This window comes from Xiphias gladius, chromosome 21, assembly GCF_016859285.1.
Source record: "Xiphias gladius isolate SHS-SW01 ecotype Sanya breed wild chromosome 21, ASM1685928v1, whole genome shotgun sequence".
NCBI lineage: Eukaryota > Metazoa > Chordata > Actinopteri > Istiophoriformes > Xiphiidae > Xiphias > Xiphias gladius.
In genome coordinates, this window is record NC_053420.1 from 1,512,789 (window position 1) to 1,529,153 (window position 16,365).

Sequence of the window (16,365 nt, forward strand, 5' to 3'; positions counted from 1 at the left end):
ATTTAAAATGTAATTTGACAGATAATTAAATTAATAATTCCCAATATCGCTCTAGGTGGTGGAGAATGGTGCGCTGTTATCCTGGAAGCTCGGCTGCTTGCTGGACCAGAGCACCGTCCCAAATATCAACAGTGTCCAGGGTCCTGCAAAGGAAGGCACAATGTCCGCCAAGCTGGGGTACCCTGTGGTGGGATGGCACATTGCCAACAAGAAACCCCATGTCCCTAAGCGGGTGAGGCGCCAATTAAACAACACTCCAACACCTGTTCTGGCAGTGCTTCCTCCAACAACTGTTGTGGAGCCTCCAGTGAGGATTATCCCAACCCTCTCCTCTCCATCTATTGCCGCACCAACCGAAAGCTCTGCTCCCCCTGTAAGAGGCCCCGTTCCCCTTCCAGGCAAGCCTACAATCAGAGTCCGAGACCCTATCGCCCACACCCCAACCTTGGGACCTCCTCAACCAACAAGGGTGATGGAGACCACCAGCACCATTCCCATCCAGCCAACCATGACCAGGCCTACTTATGTGGAAGCAACTGCCACACCACCCACACCTACCAGAAGACCTACCAAGAAACCTAAGAGGCCTAAATCCACACCAGTGCCCAGAGAGCCAAAGACCTCCACAGCGAAGCCATCCACGCGTACAACCCCATCACCTGGTGTCATCCCGGATCCATACAATGAGAAGCCTGTCCTGCGTAATCCCATCGACCAGGTCAATGCACTGGTGGGCACCTATTTCGAGGTTAAGATCCCATCTGATACATTCTTTGATAAAGAGGATGGGACAACAGACAAGCTGCGTCTCACACTGAGACAGAACCACAATGAAGTGGTTGGAGAGGGCTCCTGGATCCAGTTCAACACCACCAGCCAACTTCTCTATGGTCTGCCTGATGTCCAACATGTGGGAAAACATGAATATTTCATGCAGGCAACTGACAAAGGTGGCTTAAACGCAATTGATGCTTTTGAGGTCCGTGTGAACCGCTGGCCCATCAATGACAAGACCCCTGTGATCTTCACAGCCCGATTCGAAGGTGAGCCACGTTCAGTAACCAATGACATCCACAAGAAAATCCTTCTGGTCAAGAAGCTGGCATATGCCCTGGGGGACCGCAACAGCAGTACAGTCAGTCTACGGAATATCACCAAAGGATCCATTGTGGTGGAGTGGACGAACACCAGCCTCCCGCAGCATCCTTGTCCAAAGGAACAGCTCACAATCATGAGCAGAACACTTGCCAATGCTGAGGGGACGCCCTCGCAGACCTTCAGGTACTCCATGGAGCCTGAATTTAGACCACTGGACGTCATGGTGAAGGGAAGGGCAAGCTGCAGAACATATTCCTTCATCCCACCTGGAGAGATTGATATACCAGAACCTCCACCAGTCACTCCAGTTCTGGGAACAGGCCGGCAGAGCACGGATGACGTCTATCTCCACACAGTCATTCCTGCTGTTGTTGTCGCAGCAATCCTGTTAATAGCAGGTATTATTGCAATGATCTGCTACAGGAAGAAACGAAAGGGCAAACTCACCATTGAAGACCAGGCCACCTTCATCAAAAAAGGTGTGCCGATTATCTTTGCCGATGAACTTGATGACTCTAAGCCGCCTCCATCTTCAAGCATGCCCTTGATTCTCCAGGAAGAGAAGCCCCCACTTCCGCCCCCTGAGTACCCCAACATGGCCACACCAGAGACCACTCCCCTCAACCAGGAACTGCTGGGGGAGTACACAGCTCTGCGGGATGAGGACCCCAATGCACCTCCCTACCAGCCGCCACCTCCTTTCACCGCTCCCATGGAGGGCAAGGGCTCCCGTCCCAAGAACATGACTCCCTACAGATCACCACCTCCCTACGTGCCGCCCTAAGACTTGTTTAACCCTTCCCTCGCAGGGTGGAGGGAGAGGATGCCTGAGGAACTGTAACGGTTTCCATTCTGGTGTCTGTCTGGACATTTACAGGGAGAGATGACAAGAGGTGCTAAAGTACAAAACAGCTACAAGGGACTTTGGTTTGGGAGGGGGAGTGATGAGTTGGGTGGGGTTTTACAGTAGACACATTGGATGATTGGTTGAAACAGCTGGGAGGGACTACTGTTTTAGTGGTAGCCCAGCTAATACAGTGGCCTAAGACAATTAAAAAAAAAAAAAAAATTCTCGTCACACTGGCTTTCGAGTCGACCAGTTGGTCAGAAGCGACAATTGGGAGAGATGCTCTCCCTTCCCAGTATTTCTTTTTTTTTCCTCTATTGATTTGGATACTGGCTTTTATTTTGTTTTTCATCTTTATCCCAAGATTATTCTTTTTTTTTTTTTGGACTGGATCCTTGCCTAACAACTCTTCTTTTGTCTTGCTTTTAAAATGATGCGAGAAGACAGTGAACTGCCATCAGACCACTGCAGGCGTCAAACTCGTGTTTTTAATAAGGAGAGTGACATTCTCTGAATATGAAAAAAAGCTATCACAAGGATCTCAAATCACCCCTGCAGACGACACAAGAGAATGGGAGGCCAAGGTGTGTGCGCGTGTGAACGAGTGGGTGTGTTAATCAGATTCAGTACGGTTTGCCTTTTAACACTAGTTGTCTGTTTCTATCCTTATTCACAATGTCTAGTAAAGATGAGAATAACAAGGTAGCCTAAAAAAGATTTAGAAATGAATAATAAATAATTTGTTTGTTTCATCGGTTTTAAAACTCACTGTATATCTGGAAGATGTTCTGATAGATTGTGTTATATTTTTTCGGTGGTGGAAGAAAGTAGAAGAAAGGGTTTGCCTCACTAAAGTAACCAGAAGGAGCTTTTTATTCCTGCTATGATATTTAAACAATATGTCAGTAACAGGCTGTTAGATGAAAATCCCACCTTCCTCCCAATTGCCCTCATACCGTCAGCAGATCTAACAGGCTCAGTAAGGTGTGAGCAACCAGAAAAAAGCAAGCTACTCTATTCATGACAAAATAAATCATTGAACTAACTTGTGAATGCAGAGTTTAATGTGGATTTGAATGCACAATTTATAGTTGTATGTGGATTTCGGTTCATCCAATCTGACCTTAATTTGGCTAAAGTGAAATACAGTGAAAATACAGTGGAAGGCAATTTCGGTCCTTTTCTACAAACATACAACACCTCCAACACGTATCTAAGTGGCAAGAAGAGCCCTACAGTTCATTTTGGCCCAGGGATTTTATTTTTTATTTTTTTATGTTATGAGGCAGTTCTTCGCTCCAGTCTGAGAAGAAACATTGTGTGCCATGGAGACTGTCCCAGATGGGATTGTACAGATATTCACATTTTAGAGGTCACAGAGGAGACGATTGTGGCTGCCATGGAGGCAGAGATTGGGAAGGAATAAAGAACCATACATTTCCAGTAATTAGCTCAGAGAAAAGCAGTCAAATCCCCTTCTAATTTTTTTACAAAGTTTTTGATACAGCCTCAAATTTGCTTGATAATTAAAAGAAAACATGATTAATGATTAGTCTTCTGTGATTTGTAAAATCTTAGCCTAGAAGTTCAATTCTGATTCAATTATGTACACTTTATTTTTTTGTCATGAGTCACATATTTCAAGTGTTTTATTTTATTGTGTGTGTGTTTGCATATCAAAATGTATCTCCCACTATACAAAGATGGAATGACCCATATTTTATGTAATCACAATTTTTATTTTTATGTCCTTATGTTTGCTGATGAGTTTCAACTGAAAGTGACCCTTTGCAATAATAATGTAAGGCGCAGTCCATTCAGTGGCTGGTCGATGCAGGCTCAAGCAAGTGACTCGTATTGTCATAATATTGTTGGTTTTTGCAGGATGCCAAGGCTTTTGCTTATCAAGTGTGCATTGTCATAATAAAACCAACTGGTACGATTAAAAAAAAAACTTTAAAAAAAACTAAAAAAAAAAAAAAATCCAGCCCTTCTTCATTCATGCATCTGATTTCACTTGTCCTCGCTGGTTTTGTTGGGAGATTTCTGCCTGTGGAAAATGTCTTATCCTGTCATACTCCCCAATCAAAACCCGACTGATGTTTATGGATGAGGTTTTTGGTCACTGTCACTTTCCTACTGCTCCCACTTAGCCTTGAATTGATAAATCAATCTGTTTTAAGTCCACAAGAGGTTTTACCTCCCTAGACAGCTTGCTGCCTGGCAACCGTCTGTGGTCTCTGGACTCACCGGAATGGTCGTACTGCTGTCCTTTTTGTACTAAAATTATTCTGCTACTGAATGACTGGTTGGACAATTCAGTGTGAAAGCTCTGCCCATTAAAAAGGCTATGCTGTGAAAACAGTATCTCAGCTCCATCTCTCTGTCCACACATTGCATACGGATGATTTGCATTGATTACTTAGAATATTGATTAGCTGTAAACAATCAGTTGTACCTCTGGGATGATTCATGACAGAGTTTAAGTTGATAGTAGGGAAAGCAATGATGAATGTATTCCCAAGGGATCGCTAGTCGCTAAAATGGATCAACAGATCATAGCGATGACAAAGATTAATGGAGGACTGATGGCGGTGTGACTGAGACACCTTGTGTGGTGGATGAACGTATACATGACAAGGTCCTCATTTTTCAAACTAAAATCAGCTGTATGTTCATTTTCAAGGTAAATGGGCTTGAATCAACACATCTCAGGCCTAAGTCTTTATGAAAACTGATTATATGCTTGACAAATTTAAAAAATGTGAAAGGCTATTGCACTGGATTGCACAGGGCTGCTGTAGACCAGCATGATCTTTAAAGAAACTGGACCTCTGGCATTACTCTTACCACTTACCATAGACATACAGCAAATTCTCATCTGAAATCTGATGGTAATCTGATTGGGGATTGTGGCATATTATAGATGCTGAGTTTGCATTTTGCAGGGTCTAATCTGTCGCCTTCAAGGTACCAGACAAGCTCAATCTATCACAGGGACGGCGCTAAAATTATTTGTAGTGCCATTTTGTCTGTATACTGCAGGAACATCACAAAAAAGTCAACTGTCTTTCTTCCAGGAGTTGAGGTAAAATGAATACTACAATGAATTAAGCTCAGACCACGAGTCCTGCCACATTCATTGCACATAAGCAATGATGACAGCCGCTTGTTTCCGTTTACAAAGGCTGGATTAGAATGGCGAGGTTTATGATTAAGAGGCCAGGGTTTTCTAAAGTCACTCAGAATTGCAGAACTATACTTGATAAATCCAAATATAGGAATACTTCTCAGAACAGAAGCCCCAGGGTAGGATCAATTATCAAACTGCAAGACTTTATACTTCACACGGACTCCACGTTCCCTGGATACCCAGTTCTTACGTTCCTATTTTCACATACTACACGAATATTGGCCGGAATCAGATCAGAAGGGACACACAGGAGCGCAGAGTGTAGAGTCACGTTAAAGGAAATGTCTCAATTGGCACTAAAGATGGGTGATGAAGCTGCATGCGTAATACTCACTTTGGACTTCGAAGATCATGTTGGAGTAGTAATTTTAGTAGTTAAACATCATTCTCTTGTAACGCCACACAGTTACAAGCCTGGACATCTCGATCCTGCTTTAGTGAAGAAGAAAAACCAAAGGTAAAGGAAAAGCGGACACTCTGAGGTGGTGTCACTCACTGGCTCTGTTGCCTTTGTGCAACAGTTCTTTGGATTTAATTAGTTTTGGGTTCTGGTTGTTAGATGTGGGCTATGACTGCACCAAAGTATAATGGAGAATGCCAGAAAAAAACAATATTAAACTTTTGATCTGATGTTTGAGAATGCATCGCATAATGCACTACTACATTATGTATTTACAGTACAAGCTTTTTCAGCTTCAGTCCTGTCAAATCCTCCTTCACAGACACAGAAAACAAACATAGAAATACTGATGTAACTACAATTTGTTATAGGCTTTAGTTCACAAAGTACTTTACTCTGAATTTAAGAGACAGTTAAATGCTCATTTTTCATTTGATACTGTGTCAGATTTGTTACATACAATATAAAGCACGTTCAGTACATCGTATCACACCGTCAGTTTGACGAGTAAACCTACTGATAACACAGTGCGCATTTCCCAGAGTAAGAACCAGGTAAAATATATTTGACAAAGTGGAACACAGAAAAAAAAAAGGTACATTTTCCTTGCGTCACGCTCTGATATATGATTAGTTCTCACCGGAGTTGTGACAGACTTTATGAGGTGTAATTTCAGCTGACTGAATTTCTTTTTTCAGTAATTGAACATTCTCATGATAGGTACGAGGTTGTGCCTTTTGACAGTTGTGCAGAGCATTGTTTGAAGAAATGGTATAGCCCCAGTCCCAAAGGCTTCACTATTATACTTCATTTTGCAGGGTAGCGTCCAAATGGGCTGTGGAGTGTCCCGGGCCTATATTAAAAGCGGGACCACACTGAGTCTGCGGGTTGGGCGGACTGCTGTGCAGCCAGGATCGGGACTTGATTTAAAAAGAATCTGACCATCCAACCCGACGGAAAGTCATTCAGAAAACGATTCAGCTATTCTCCACACAATCACCGGGACTTTCAACACTGTCCACAATAACATACTCCCTCATTACTACGAACACAGCCAGTGTAGTTTCTTCTACTCAGCAGAGTGAGTGTGACATTGTGTCCCTGAGCACGCGATACGCTGTCAGCCCCACACACCGACTCTCTCCGGAGGTGGAATATGCAGTTGCAGGATTGTGTCAGGATAAAATACACAGTCTGGGTTCAATGTAAACACCCAGAACTCTAGTGCTGCTCTTTAATGTGTTTTTACCTTCTTTTTTTTTTTAAAAACAACAGTGGCGTTCTTTGGAACTGAAGCAGGAGCTATCAGAAAGAAAGGCAAAGTTTGACAGAGTACGAAATCTGTTTCAATATACTGTATTATTCTGTGTAGCAGTTAAAGAACTGTCTGATTTCTGGACTATGAAAGTAAAAAAGGTTTTTTATCTTTGTCGTGCCCTCATCTCTGTTTTTAGGGGATGAGATTATTTTGTGACATGTAACGTACTATAAATGAAATAAAAAATAGATGATCATAAATATATCTTCATAACTCATAATGCACAAAGCAGTAATTTGACTTGTCCACAAGAGGATTTTTTAGTGCTGATTTTCATTTTTGAAAATGTTTTTTTCAAAACATTTTAAAAGAGTAAGTAACATCTGCATTTCAGACAAAGTACCTGTTTCTGGCTGTGGCTGCACACACTGGTAAATTACATTTTACACAGTTGACTTGATGGTTAGATTTTACTTGTGCAGATCTGACGTAATTTTGCCTTGACCCTTTTTGTTTCTCCCCTGTGGCACCCCACATCTCAGCATTGGCTCAGTGAGCTGGAAACACTCTGATTATTTGAGATGGTCTGTGTCATGATGTCTAACTCCATCACTGATTCCTCCTCCTGCATCTCGGAGACCATTTCAGCTCAGTATCTAGATGCCACGTCGACACTATAAAGAGATACAAAACCATAACAGTGTTTTATTATATTTACTTTTATTTTATTTCTTTAAAGGTCTACTGAGCTAAGAAGCTAAGCGTAAAAGCTCCTTAGTTATGTTGATACATCCACAGCAATGACTGTACAATGATATTAGTTACAGTTGCCTAATATGGCTGTACCTGCAGATTAAACTGTAATCAATGTGTAAACAGCATGTTAAACAGCTATCAACTTAGTAATAGCACTTCAAAGGTCAGTTGGGGTTTGGTTCACAGTAAATACTGTATATACTGTACCCGACAGAAATAACTAATAAGGATGAATGGTTCCGATAAAGTTCTACAGGAAATGCATACAGGTCATGTTTGACCACCTTATGCAAAGTTTTGGTGATGATGCAAAAACGTATTTTCTGACAAAGTAAAAGAGGTAAATAAAAAATCTCAGGAGGGGATATCAAAAAGAAATATCTTGAATATGAAATGATCTTTGTCACAAGACAGACAGACTCCCTGTTGGTCATTTTTGACCCACCCTATGTCTCGAAGGGTCAATAAAATTATATTAAACTAAATGAAATTAATAAATAAATACATTTACCAACACCTACATTCATCTCATGTTGCCTGTGACAATAAAACCAAACACAAATACCTAACTAACCCCTGATAAAATACCCATTTCTTTCCTCTTCACCATCATCATCCCTGTGAATGAAAACCACCGAGGATTGACGCTGCTCTTCCCCATCTGTACAGCTGTGAGGGTCCACAAGGGTCCATGTGTCGTAAATCCTGTCTTTTGCCCATGTCTGCCAGGGTCTGTGCAGCCCAAAGTGTATGACTGCGTGGACTGTGTGTGGCGGCTGTACCCGCTGACTGCACGTGGGAACACATCGGTTTGTGCAGTATATGAGGGCTCTGAAGGTTTGAGTCAGGCCTTCAGAGCATTTCAGTGGGTGAGAATGAACCTCACCCAACTAGGTTTCACTTCTAATTTTATCTGCCAAAGTTTTTAAGGGCCATAATCAATATTTGCATATTAACCATATAGCGAATGTTAATGTGGAAACAGTGTGACAGTGAGAAAGGGGTCTCCGGCAGTGAGCATTAGCAGCTGAACCTGCAGCTCCCCTCGGCTTCACCTTGGTAGTGTTGGACCGAATTTTTTAAAAATGCAGTGAGAAGATCAGAATCCGACATTTCCTCATTCCTCATTATCTGTCTATCTCCCTGTAATACTTGTCTCTGTATGTTCCCCTCCTCTCTCATTTACTTTTTCACCTCCTCTCCTGTTTTGCCGTTATGATAATCAGAATGATTTCCCTTCCACACGTGATTTCTTGAACATTATTATGGTGCCGTCACTCATCATCCATACGGTACCATAATTCATACACACATAACACACAGATGGGGGCATCTAGATGTCGGATGAATGATGCAGAGCTCCTTTGACTCTAACTCTTCATATCACACTACATCCTTTGCTGCATAAGCTCAACTTCTTTGAAATCCAGTGACTTGAGAGGCATTATATGCAACCTTAATACTTTACATATTGATGGGAAAATAAATAGCCTGCCCCCACTCACACACTCACACTCACACACACACACACACACACACACACGCACACACACACACACACACACACACAGATATCTGAAGTGCATGATAAGGAAGAATAAATCACGTATTGATACCTGTGACAAAGCTCAAGCATACTGCACCATCACTATCTCATCTGCCTCATGAGCTGTTCAGGGATTCAAACCTGACTCCACGGCTCACACTAAAAATCACCTGGGGATCAGTGTCTTCTCTCTGAGCTCGTACCACAATCATCGTTTCCAACATTAATCGATCGACGTCCACAATATTTCACCTTCACAACAATTCACTGAGTAAATATTTCTACTCCCACCTCACCGCTCCTCCTCGCTACCTCCTTCCTCCTCAACTCCAGTACTTTCCTGATTGTCCACCCTAATGTTCACCTCTTGATCATGACCCCCCTTCTCATCTATCGTTTTTCCAATCTTCTTGTTCATAAACATAAACATTAAGAGCCACTCTGAACTGTTCCCATTGTCATCACTTTGTGCTTTTTGCCATGTTTTAGCACAAAGCAGACAAAGTGAAATGTCTCCGTGGCCTGTGGACGACAGAGTAAATATGTCATTTGTTATTTGGTATATGTCTATGTTCTATTGGACAAATTAAAATTCTTAACTCATGGTGGCGCTAGAGGAAAAGTCAGGGGATCGACAAAGTTACTAGGATTCCTCCTAAAGGGGCAATGAACGATCGGCTGACCAACAGACTGACGTTGAAAAAAAAAAAAAAAGGATGATTTTATCAGAGAGTTTGTCTGAGTTGTGTCATGTGACAACTCTTCAGTTGCCCCGGAAGCTTTATGTTTAACAGCGACACTGTTCTTAAAAGTCCACAGTCACTTGAAAGCAGGAGAAACAACATATTTACTGCGTTAACGTTTGACACAAACCTGGAGCTTTCTCTAAGCTTAGCCAAAGTGCTTTTTGTTCCCTAAACCTAACCACGAGCACGATTCCACAAACCACGGTGTCTGGTGTCCTGAACTTCATACACATCCATCAGAACATAACTGGGAAAACAAATGTAATTTGAAGGAGACAACGTTGTTCAGTCAGGCTAGAAAATGAAAACTTGGAACACATTAAACATGACTTTTTGTGTGCTTTGAATTATGAAAGCCAGCGTTGGTGGTCTTCTTCATAAGATTCAAGTAAGACTCAACAGTGTGTCCGCCCTGGCTTTGTTAAAGGTGAGTAGTTTGCTATGCTACTGTCTTTCAAGAGTTACGATTAGGTTAATAATGTGTGTTGTCCTACACCCATTTGCATGTAATCAGAAGTGTCTGAACTGGATCCAGAATAAATGCTAGTGAGCATCACTGTCTCCCTGTGTGATTATTCTCTTTTCATATTCAGCTACATTGACACTCCAGGCAACAAACATCAACATCACAGCTCTGCTGGTTTAATACTACGCACACGCACGCACTCGGTGGAACGAGACGCTACACACGAGGTTGCACAAGGAAGTGCAGCAGCGACACGACTCACACAGCAAGGTGCACGCACAGGTACGCTCACACACACGCATGTACACACACAATGTCACAGCCCTCCTCCTATCATCTCGGCCACGGTTAGTCTTCTGTCACGGTGCCCAGTGTAGTATGAAGCAGTGCTCATTTGTATGTTGATAAAATGTAATCTCCCAGGTGCCTGGCTGAATTTGTGAACACTATCCTTCTGACATTTGCAGAATGCCAAGCAACACTCTACTCTGCCAGCCAGAGTGGAAGTGTGTGTGTGTGTGTGTGTGTGTCTGTGTTTCTGTGCCCAAATGTATGTGCGACATTGACTGTTTCTGTGTCGCATGTGCCAGTCAAGACCTATTAACTGGTGTCTTTGTTTTCATCATTGTATGCATTTGTGTGTGTGTGCCCTTGAATTTCTGTGCTTAAACTGTGTTTGTGTGTGTGAGTTAACAGTGCGAGGTACTGGTCTTTACTTCCTCTCTCGTCCCAAGGGGTGTGTGGGGGATTAAGCCAATGTTTGCTCAAGACAACAGATACGATCGTAATGCTCATGTCTAAATTAAGTTTTACAATCTTTCACAACAATGCTGGGAGTATCTTCGATGGTTTAATTAAGAGTCACTCAAACCTCGGTTTGGTTTATTATCTGCCCTGTTTGCCTGTGTGTGGGTGTACATGTGGCATCTACACCAATCAGCCACAACATTAAAACAAGTTACCGATTTTAAGGCTGTGCCTGAACAGTATATTATGTATATAAATATATACACACGTATACACATACATATACACACACACATACACATACATATACACACACACACACATACACACACACACACACATACACACACACACACACACACACACACACACACACACACACACACACACACACACACACACACACACACACACACATATACATATACACATATACACATATACACACACATACACATATACATATATGTACATATTTTTCTTAATACAGTGGAAACCACTTATAGTGATCATATCTGTTCAGGTCAAATTGATCAATTTAGGTGGATAATTATTAAAACAAAACTTGTTTTTCTTTTTCTTGTTTTTGATGCAGATTATTATCTAATTGACATTTGGAAAACTGATTTCGTGAATATGAAGTGATGAAATGGACAGCTTCGCTATTTACTGATTTAAAGATAAAACAACATAAACTGCGCCACGACCCCGTCCTGCTCCCAGCCCAGTCTGAATGGTCAGGGTGAAAGCACTGCACTCCCCTCACGTAACGTACCTGCTGCTGCGAGAGAGCGGGGACGATAATTACACACTGTAAAACTCCCAAAACCCAAGCTGAGCAGGAACAGGAGGGCAAATCAGCTAACTCACTGAGCCACAGCGGTGTGCATAGACGAAGATATCGCATGGCGCTCGAGTGCGCACAGCAAGCGCACGTACCCACACAAACACGCAAACAAACACAGTGAACTTATGTTGGGAGAGCAGACTGGGACGCCAGTTTTTTTTTCCCAGTCCAGTTTTGATTAAACTGCTCCCACTTCCGGACTGGTTAGGGATAGGGCTTCGGTTGTTCTTTTGAGGCTTTCGTCACACGGAAGTGGGCGTCGTTTCACCTACAATTTGTTGGAAAAGCAATCGATGTGGCAGGGGTGGTCGACCGTGGCGGTCGAAAAAACCTTTACAAATAAGTAGAAAAAGAGCCTATTCATATGACAGAAGAAGGGTACAACAGTTTTAAACTCTCAAAATGAAGACTGTAAGAGGCCTACTATGTTGCTATAAGTAAATGATCTAAACAGCATTCGTATAGGAATGTTTCTGTCCCAGGCTCTATGATCCATATAAGCGGCCGATCAGTGTAACAGTGATCACTCTGAGCGCTTTCCACTGTATATCGCTGAGCCGAAGCAAGTCCTAACTAAACAATGAAATAAAGTCAACGAAAAGCTTTTGAAACAATGGTAATCTACACATCTAGAAACCTTTCCCAGCCCTGACCTATACACCTAGACATCTTTTGACCTGCGGATCCCCAAAACTAAGCTTACGTGGGTATTTTGTGCGTTTGTTTTTCAAAGACTGATAATATATCGGAGATAAAGATTCCTGTGTCAAGGATAGAAGTGTTGCTCAAACACTAACATGAGGTCAGTTTGCTGACTTACGTCATGAAACTAATCGTGTTATCAGGTAAAACTGACCTTTAAAACGTGCCCTGTTTGTAATCTCAATGATGTAAATGTCATTGAGCAGAGAAAGCATTCTTCACATCTACACCAATAAAAGCACTGGAAAGTGCTGGAACGTGCTTGGAGGGGTCAGCATTGAATACACCCACATTGAGATGTATAACAAGCAGGGGCTAGCCGAATGAAAAAAAGAAAAAAACGTGACCAAAGCAGTATGTAGGGGTTATTGCGAAAGCCCTAAACTTAGTCGAAGAAGAAAGTTCCTCAAAGAACCCCATCGTTAATGTTAAGGGTTAAGTAGAGATTCTGGGAAATTTCAATAATGGGCTTCAGTATCTGACAGCCAAGGCCTCATCATTCAGGAGGAAATCATCAAACACTCGATATGCATGGATCATCAACTGGAGAGTCTCACTTTCTGCATGGGACCGGTTAGCTTTAGCCTCTGTGTGCCAACATGATCTCACGTAGCCATCAACATTCAAAAGTCAGCCAGAGACTCCTATTTTCTTGTGCTAGCTACAGCTGATAAAATCTGCAAGCGACAGTTGAAACTTCAGCCAGTAAAACCGTTGGCCGCCGGTAAGAAAGCAGCTTGCTTCTGCCTGAAGTCGAGGGCCCACTGTTTTGAAAATTACTAAGAATTTTGATGGGAAACTTGTCACTCAACACTGTAAACTGCATACGTGCTGTGGCAGTACGGATCACTTGACAGAGCGTTGTTGGGTTCATGCTGCTGACAAAATATGCAAATGGTAGTAAATTAACTACTCCGCTTTAAATAAGACAAATTTTACGGTGGTTTGGACCAAAGAAAACAAACAGTAAATGTAATTGGATGATTGTTTAAAAGTGTTCCAGTGATTCTGGTCCAACCGTCTCTCTCAAATAGTGAGTTTTTCTGGGTTCTTTTCATCTGCTCTGAACACATATTGCCACTTGGAGCAGAGTGACCTGTGTGTCATGTCATGTCGCTACATTTCTGGCCTTGGGCACTGAGATACCGAGACCAAGTCATCTGTTTCAAAGACAGTGGTGTTTAAAATATCAGTAGAATCTTAGTGGTCTCCTTCTTCTTCCTTCATCTCTCCATCTCTCTCTCTGGGTACACTCATTCCCCCAAGGAGTCATGTCAAACAGAGGGGAGCTGATATCAAAGGTTGCGTTAGCCCCCTACGGGTTCAGGATCAGAGGGGTCGAGCCAGGAAGAGGCGAAATGAGACGAGAGGAGATGCGGAGCGGAGGAGGAAGGAGAAGAGAGGAGGCGAGTGGGGAAGAGAAATTATTTTGGGGGAAAGATTTGCCATATTGCAGCAGGGCTGAGTGGGCAGATGAAAGGAGAGGAGGAAGGGGAAGAGAGAGAGAGAGGGGAAATGAAAAATGGGGAGAGGAGGAAGACAAGAGGGGAGGAGAGGACTGGGGAAGAAAAATGTACTGTACAGCGGTGTTAGAGACGCAACAACCACAGTGGATGCCAGCCAAGGAACAAAGGAAAGTAAAGCTGTCTTCTACTGTTGCCAGGGTCTTTTATTCGTCCTTCTGCCTCATGGGTCAAGAGATGGCAGAAAGAAGAGCAGAGGGGGAGGAGTGGAGGAGATGAAAAGAAAAGACTTTACTCAGGGGGAATGAGATGTAAGGAGAGTTTTCGACAAACAACAAACTAGCATCACAGAGTGAAATTTATTAAAACACTAATATTTTTACCCCGTACATCGTCCCTCCAGTTCTTAAAACATTGCACTGTCTTCCTGTGTGATTTCACGACTCTCTTTTGGTGTTTAAACGTCTCCGTGCCCTTGATCCTGTTTAACTCAGTTATCTGATCATCCGACATGCCGCACCCCTCGCTCTACCCTCCTCACTGATGAAAGAATCCTGTACAGACGTTCATGGTTCCCAGAGGACTGATCCTAACTAATATTGTGATCTGGTGGTCTTTCCATCTAGCGCCATCATCAGGTCAAAAAGTTAATCTGTCCAGTTCTTTTGTTTAAGACCAAATAGTTGCAACACTAATGACATTCCCATCAGCCCCAGCTGCACATTACGTTGAGTGCTAATCAGCAGATATTAGCCTGCTACCACGCTAGGCTAAGATGGTGAACATGGTAAACATTGTACCTGATGAACATCAGCATGTTAGAATTGCCACTGTGCGCATATTAGCATGCTGACGTTAGCATTTAGCTTAATGCACCACTGTGCCGAAGTTCAGCCCTAAAGAGCCTCCAGCATGGTTGCAGTCTTTGTCTTGTTCACGATGTAAGTGGTGTTCAGGATTAGAATAAAGGCAACAGATGCAGTTGAAAGCTGGTAAGTGGACCGTTGAGTTTAGATTATTTTGTTAGAGTGAACTTCCAAAATTACACCTCCCTGCCACACTCAGAGGGTGAAAGCCTACCGTCACGGAGAAATCGTTCCAAACCTGAGATAGCTGCAGACACTTTCAGACAGTCCTTCCATGAGGGCATTCATAGTGTTGGACTCACTTGCACATAATAAAAGTGATAAGTGTGTGAAAAATGAAAAACGAAAGCCTGAGAGAGAAGTTCAAACCTTGCTTAGTTTCTCGCCACCTTACAAATTACCGCTTGCAGTGGGCCTGCTGGTCAGTTCGGTGAAGTTAAGACATCAGAAAACCATGGGAGGAGTCAGGTATCAGACACTGTTCGATCGTCTGACAAGAACTGTGATTGCAACACACTGATGTCTTTAACTACAAAGGATCCGATCCACCGATCAATACTTTGTTCAGCCAAAAATGTATCTATTTATTGATTTATTTATCACCGATGCACATTAATAAACATTGCTGTAAATGTGGCAGAGTTAGCCAGGAGGCAGTTTTTTTCATCTGTATTTCCAAGACAGATGTTATACAGTCATCCTAAAATTGAACAGAATAGAAGATGCAACTAACGCCTTTATTTTTGTGTGTCTGCAAACACAATTAGCCCCGATTTTCATTGCACTCCAAAATGTGGCTATTACGCACTTAATGTGTCTTAGAATCACTGGTTTTAAATTTATGCTGACTGCTTCTAAAGTTAGTTACATTTTACAATTAATGGTAACAAAGTGCACTTTGACAATTACAATTTAAACGAACCACATGAAAAATGAATAGAGTGAAATCCAGTGCCACTGCTATTGAGAGGCACTTTGTCTTTTACTAAAGTTTTGCTTATAATCATATTATTTAAATCTGAAATGTACTGGTAGGATTGATGTAGTAAAAAAAACAAAAAACAAATACAACATGCTCTGCATACAGTAGCATTAGCTGCATTCGCATTGGTGAAAATAAATTCATTGAAAACATACTTATCATCTTACAATATCTAGACACTACTCAGCAATTCAATGACCAAAAGAAAATATAGTTTCACAGAACTTATTTACGATATTAATGGCTGATGATTAATGGCAGGCTGGTGGTTTTTGCTTGGCAGTATTTTCTTCAGCCCAGCTGGAGTATTAAAGGTCAAGAGAGATGGGGAGATGTTTACAGCGCAAATTACATACAAGCACAGAAGCCTGGGGAGAGCTTACAGGCTCCAGTGGGCCTGACTTGAATCATTAGTTAGAACTGCCGCAGCTCCACTGGGGTGCAAGGC

At 42.3% G+C, this 16,365-nt stretch overlaps 1 protein-coding gene across 4 annotated transcripts in view; it reads left to right on the top strand.

Annotated features, from left to right (window-relative positions):
* dag1 (dystroglycan 1) overlaps positions 1-4,323 on the top strand; it is a 117,433-nt gene extending 113,110 nt beyond the window's left edge. For all 4 annotated transcript variants that reach the window (XM_040159020.1, XM_040159022.1, XM_040159021.1 and 1 more), the window contains one exon: positions 56-4,323. In XM_040159020.1, the coding sequence (XP_040014954.1) occupies positions 56-1,882 (1,827 nt within the window). In that variant the 3' untranslated portion in view covers positions 1,883-4,323. The remainder of the gene's footprint in view (positions 1-55) is intronic.
* The last annotated feature ends 12,042 nt before the right edge of the window (positions 4,324-16,365 follow it).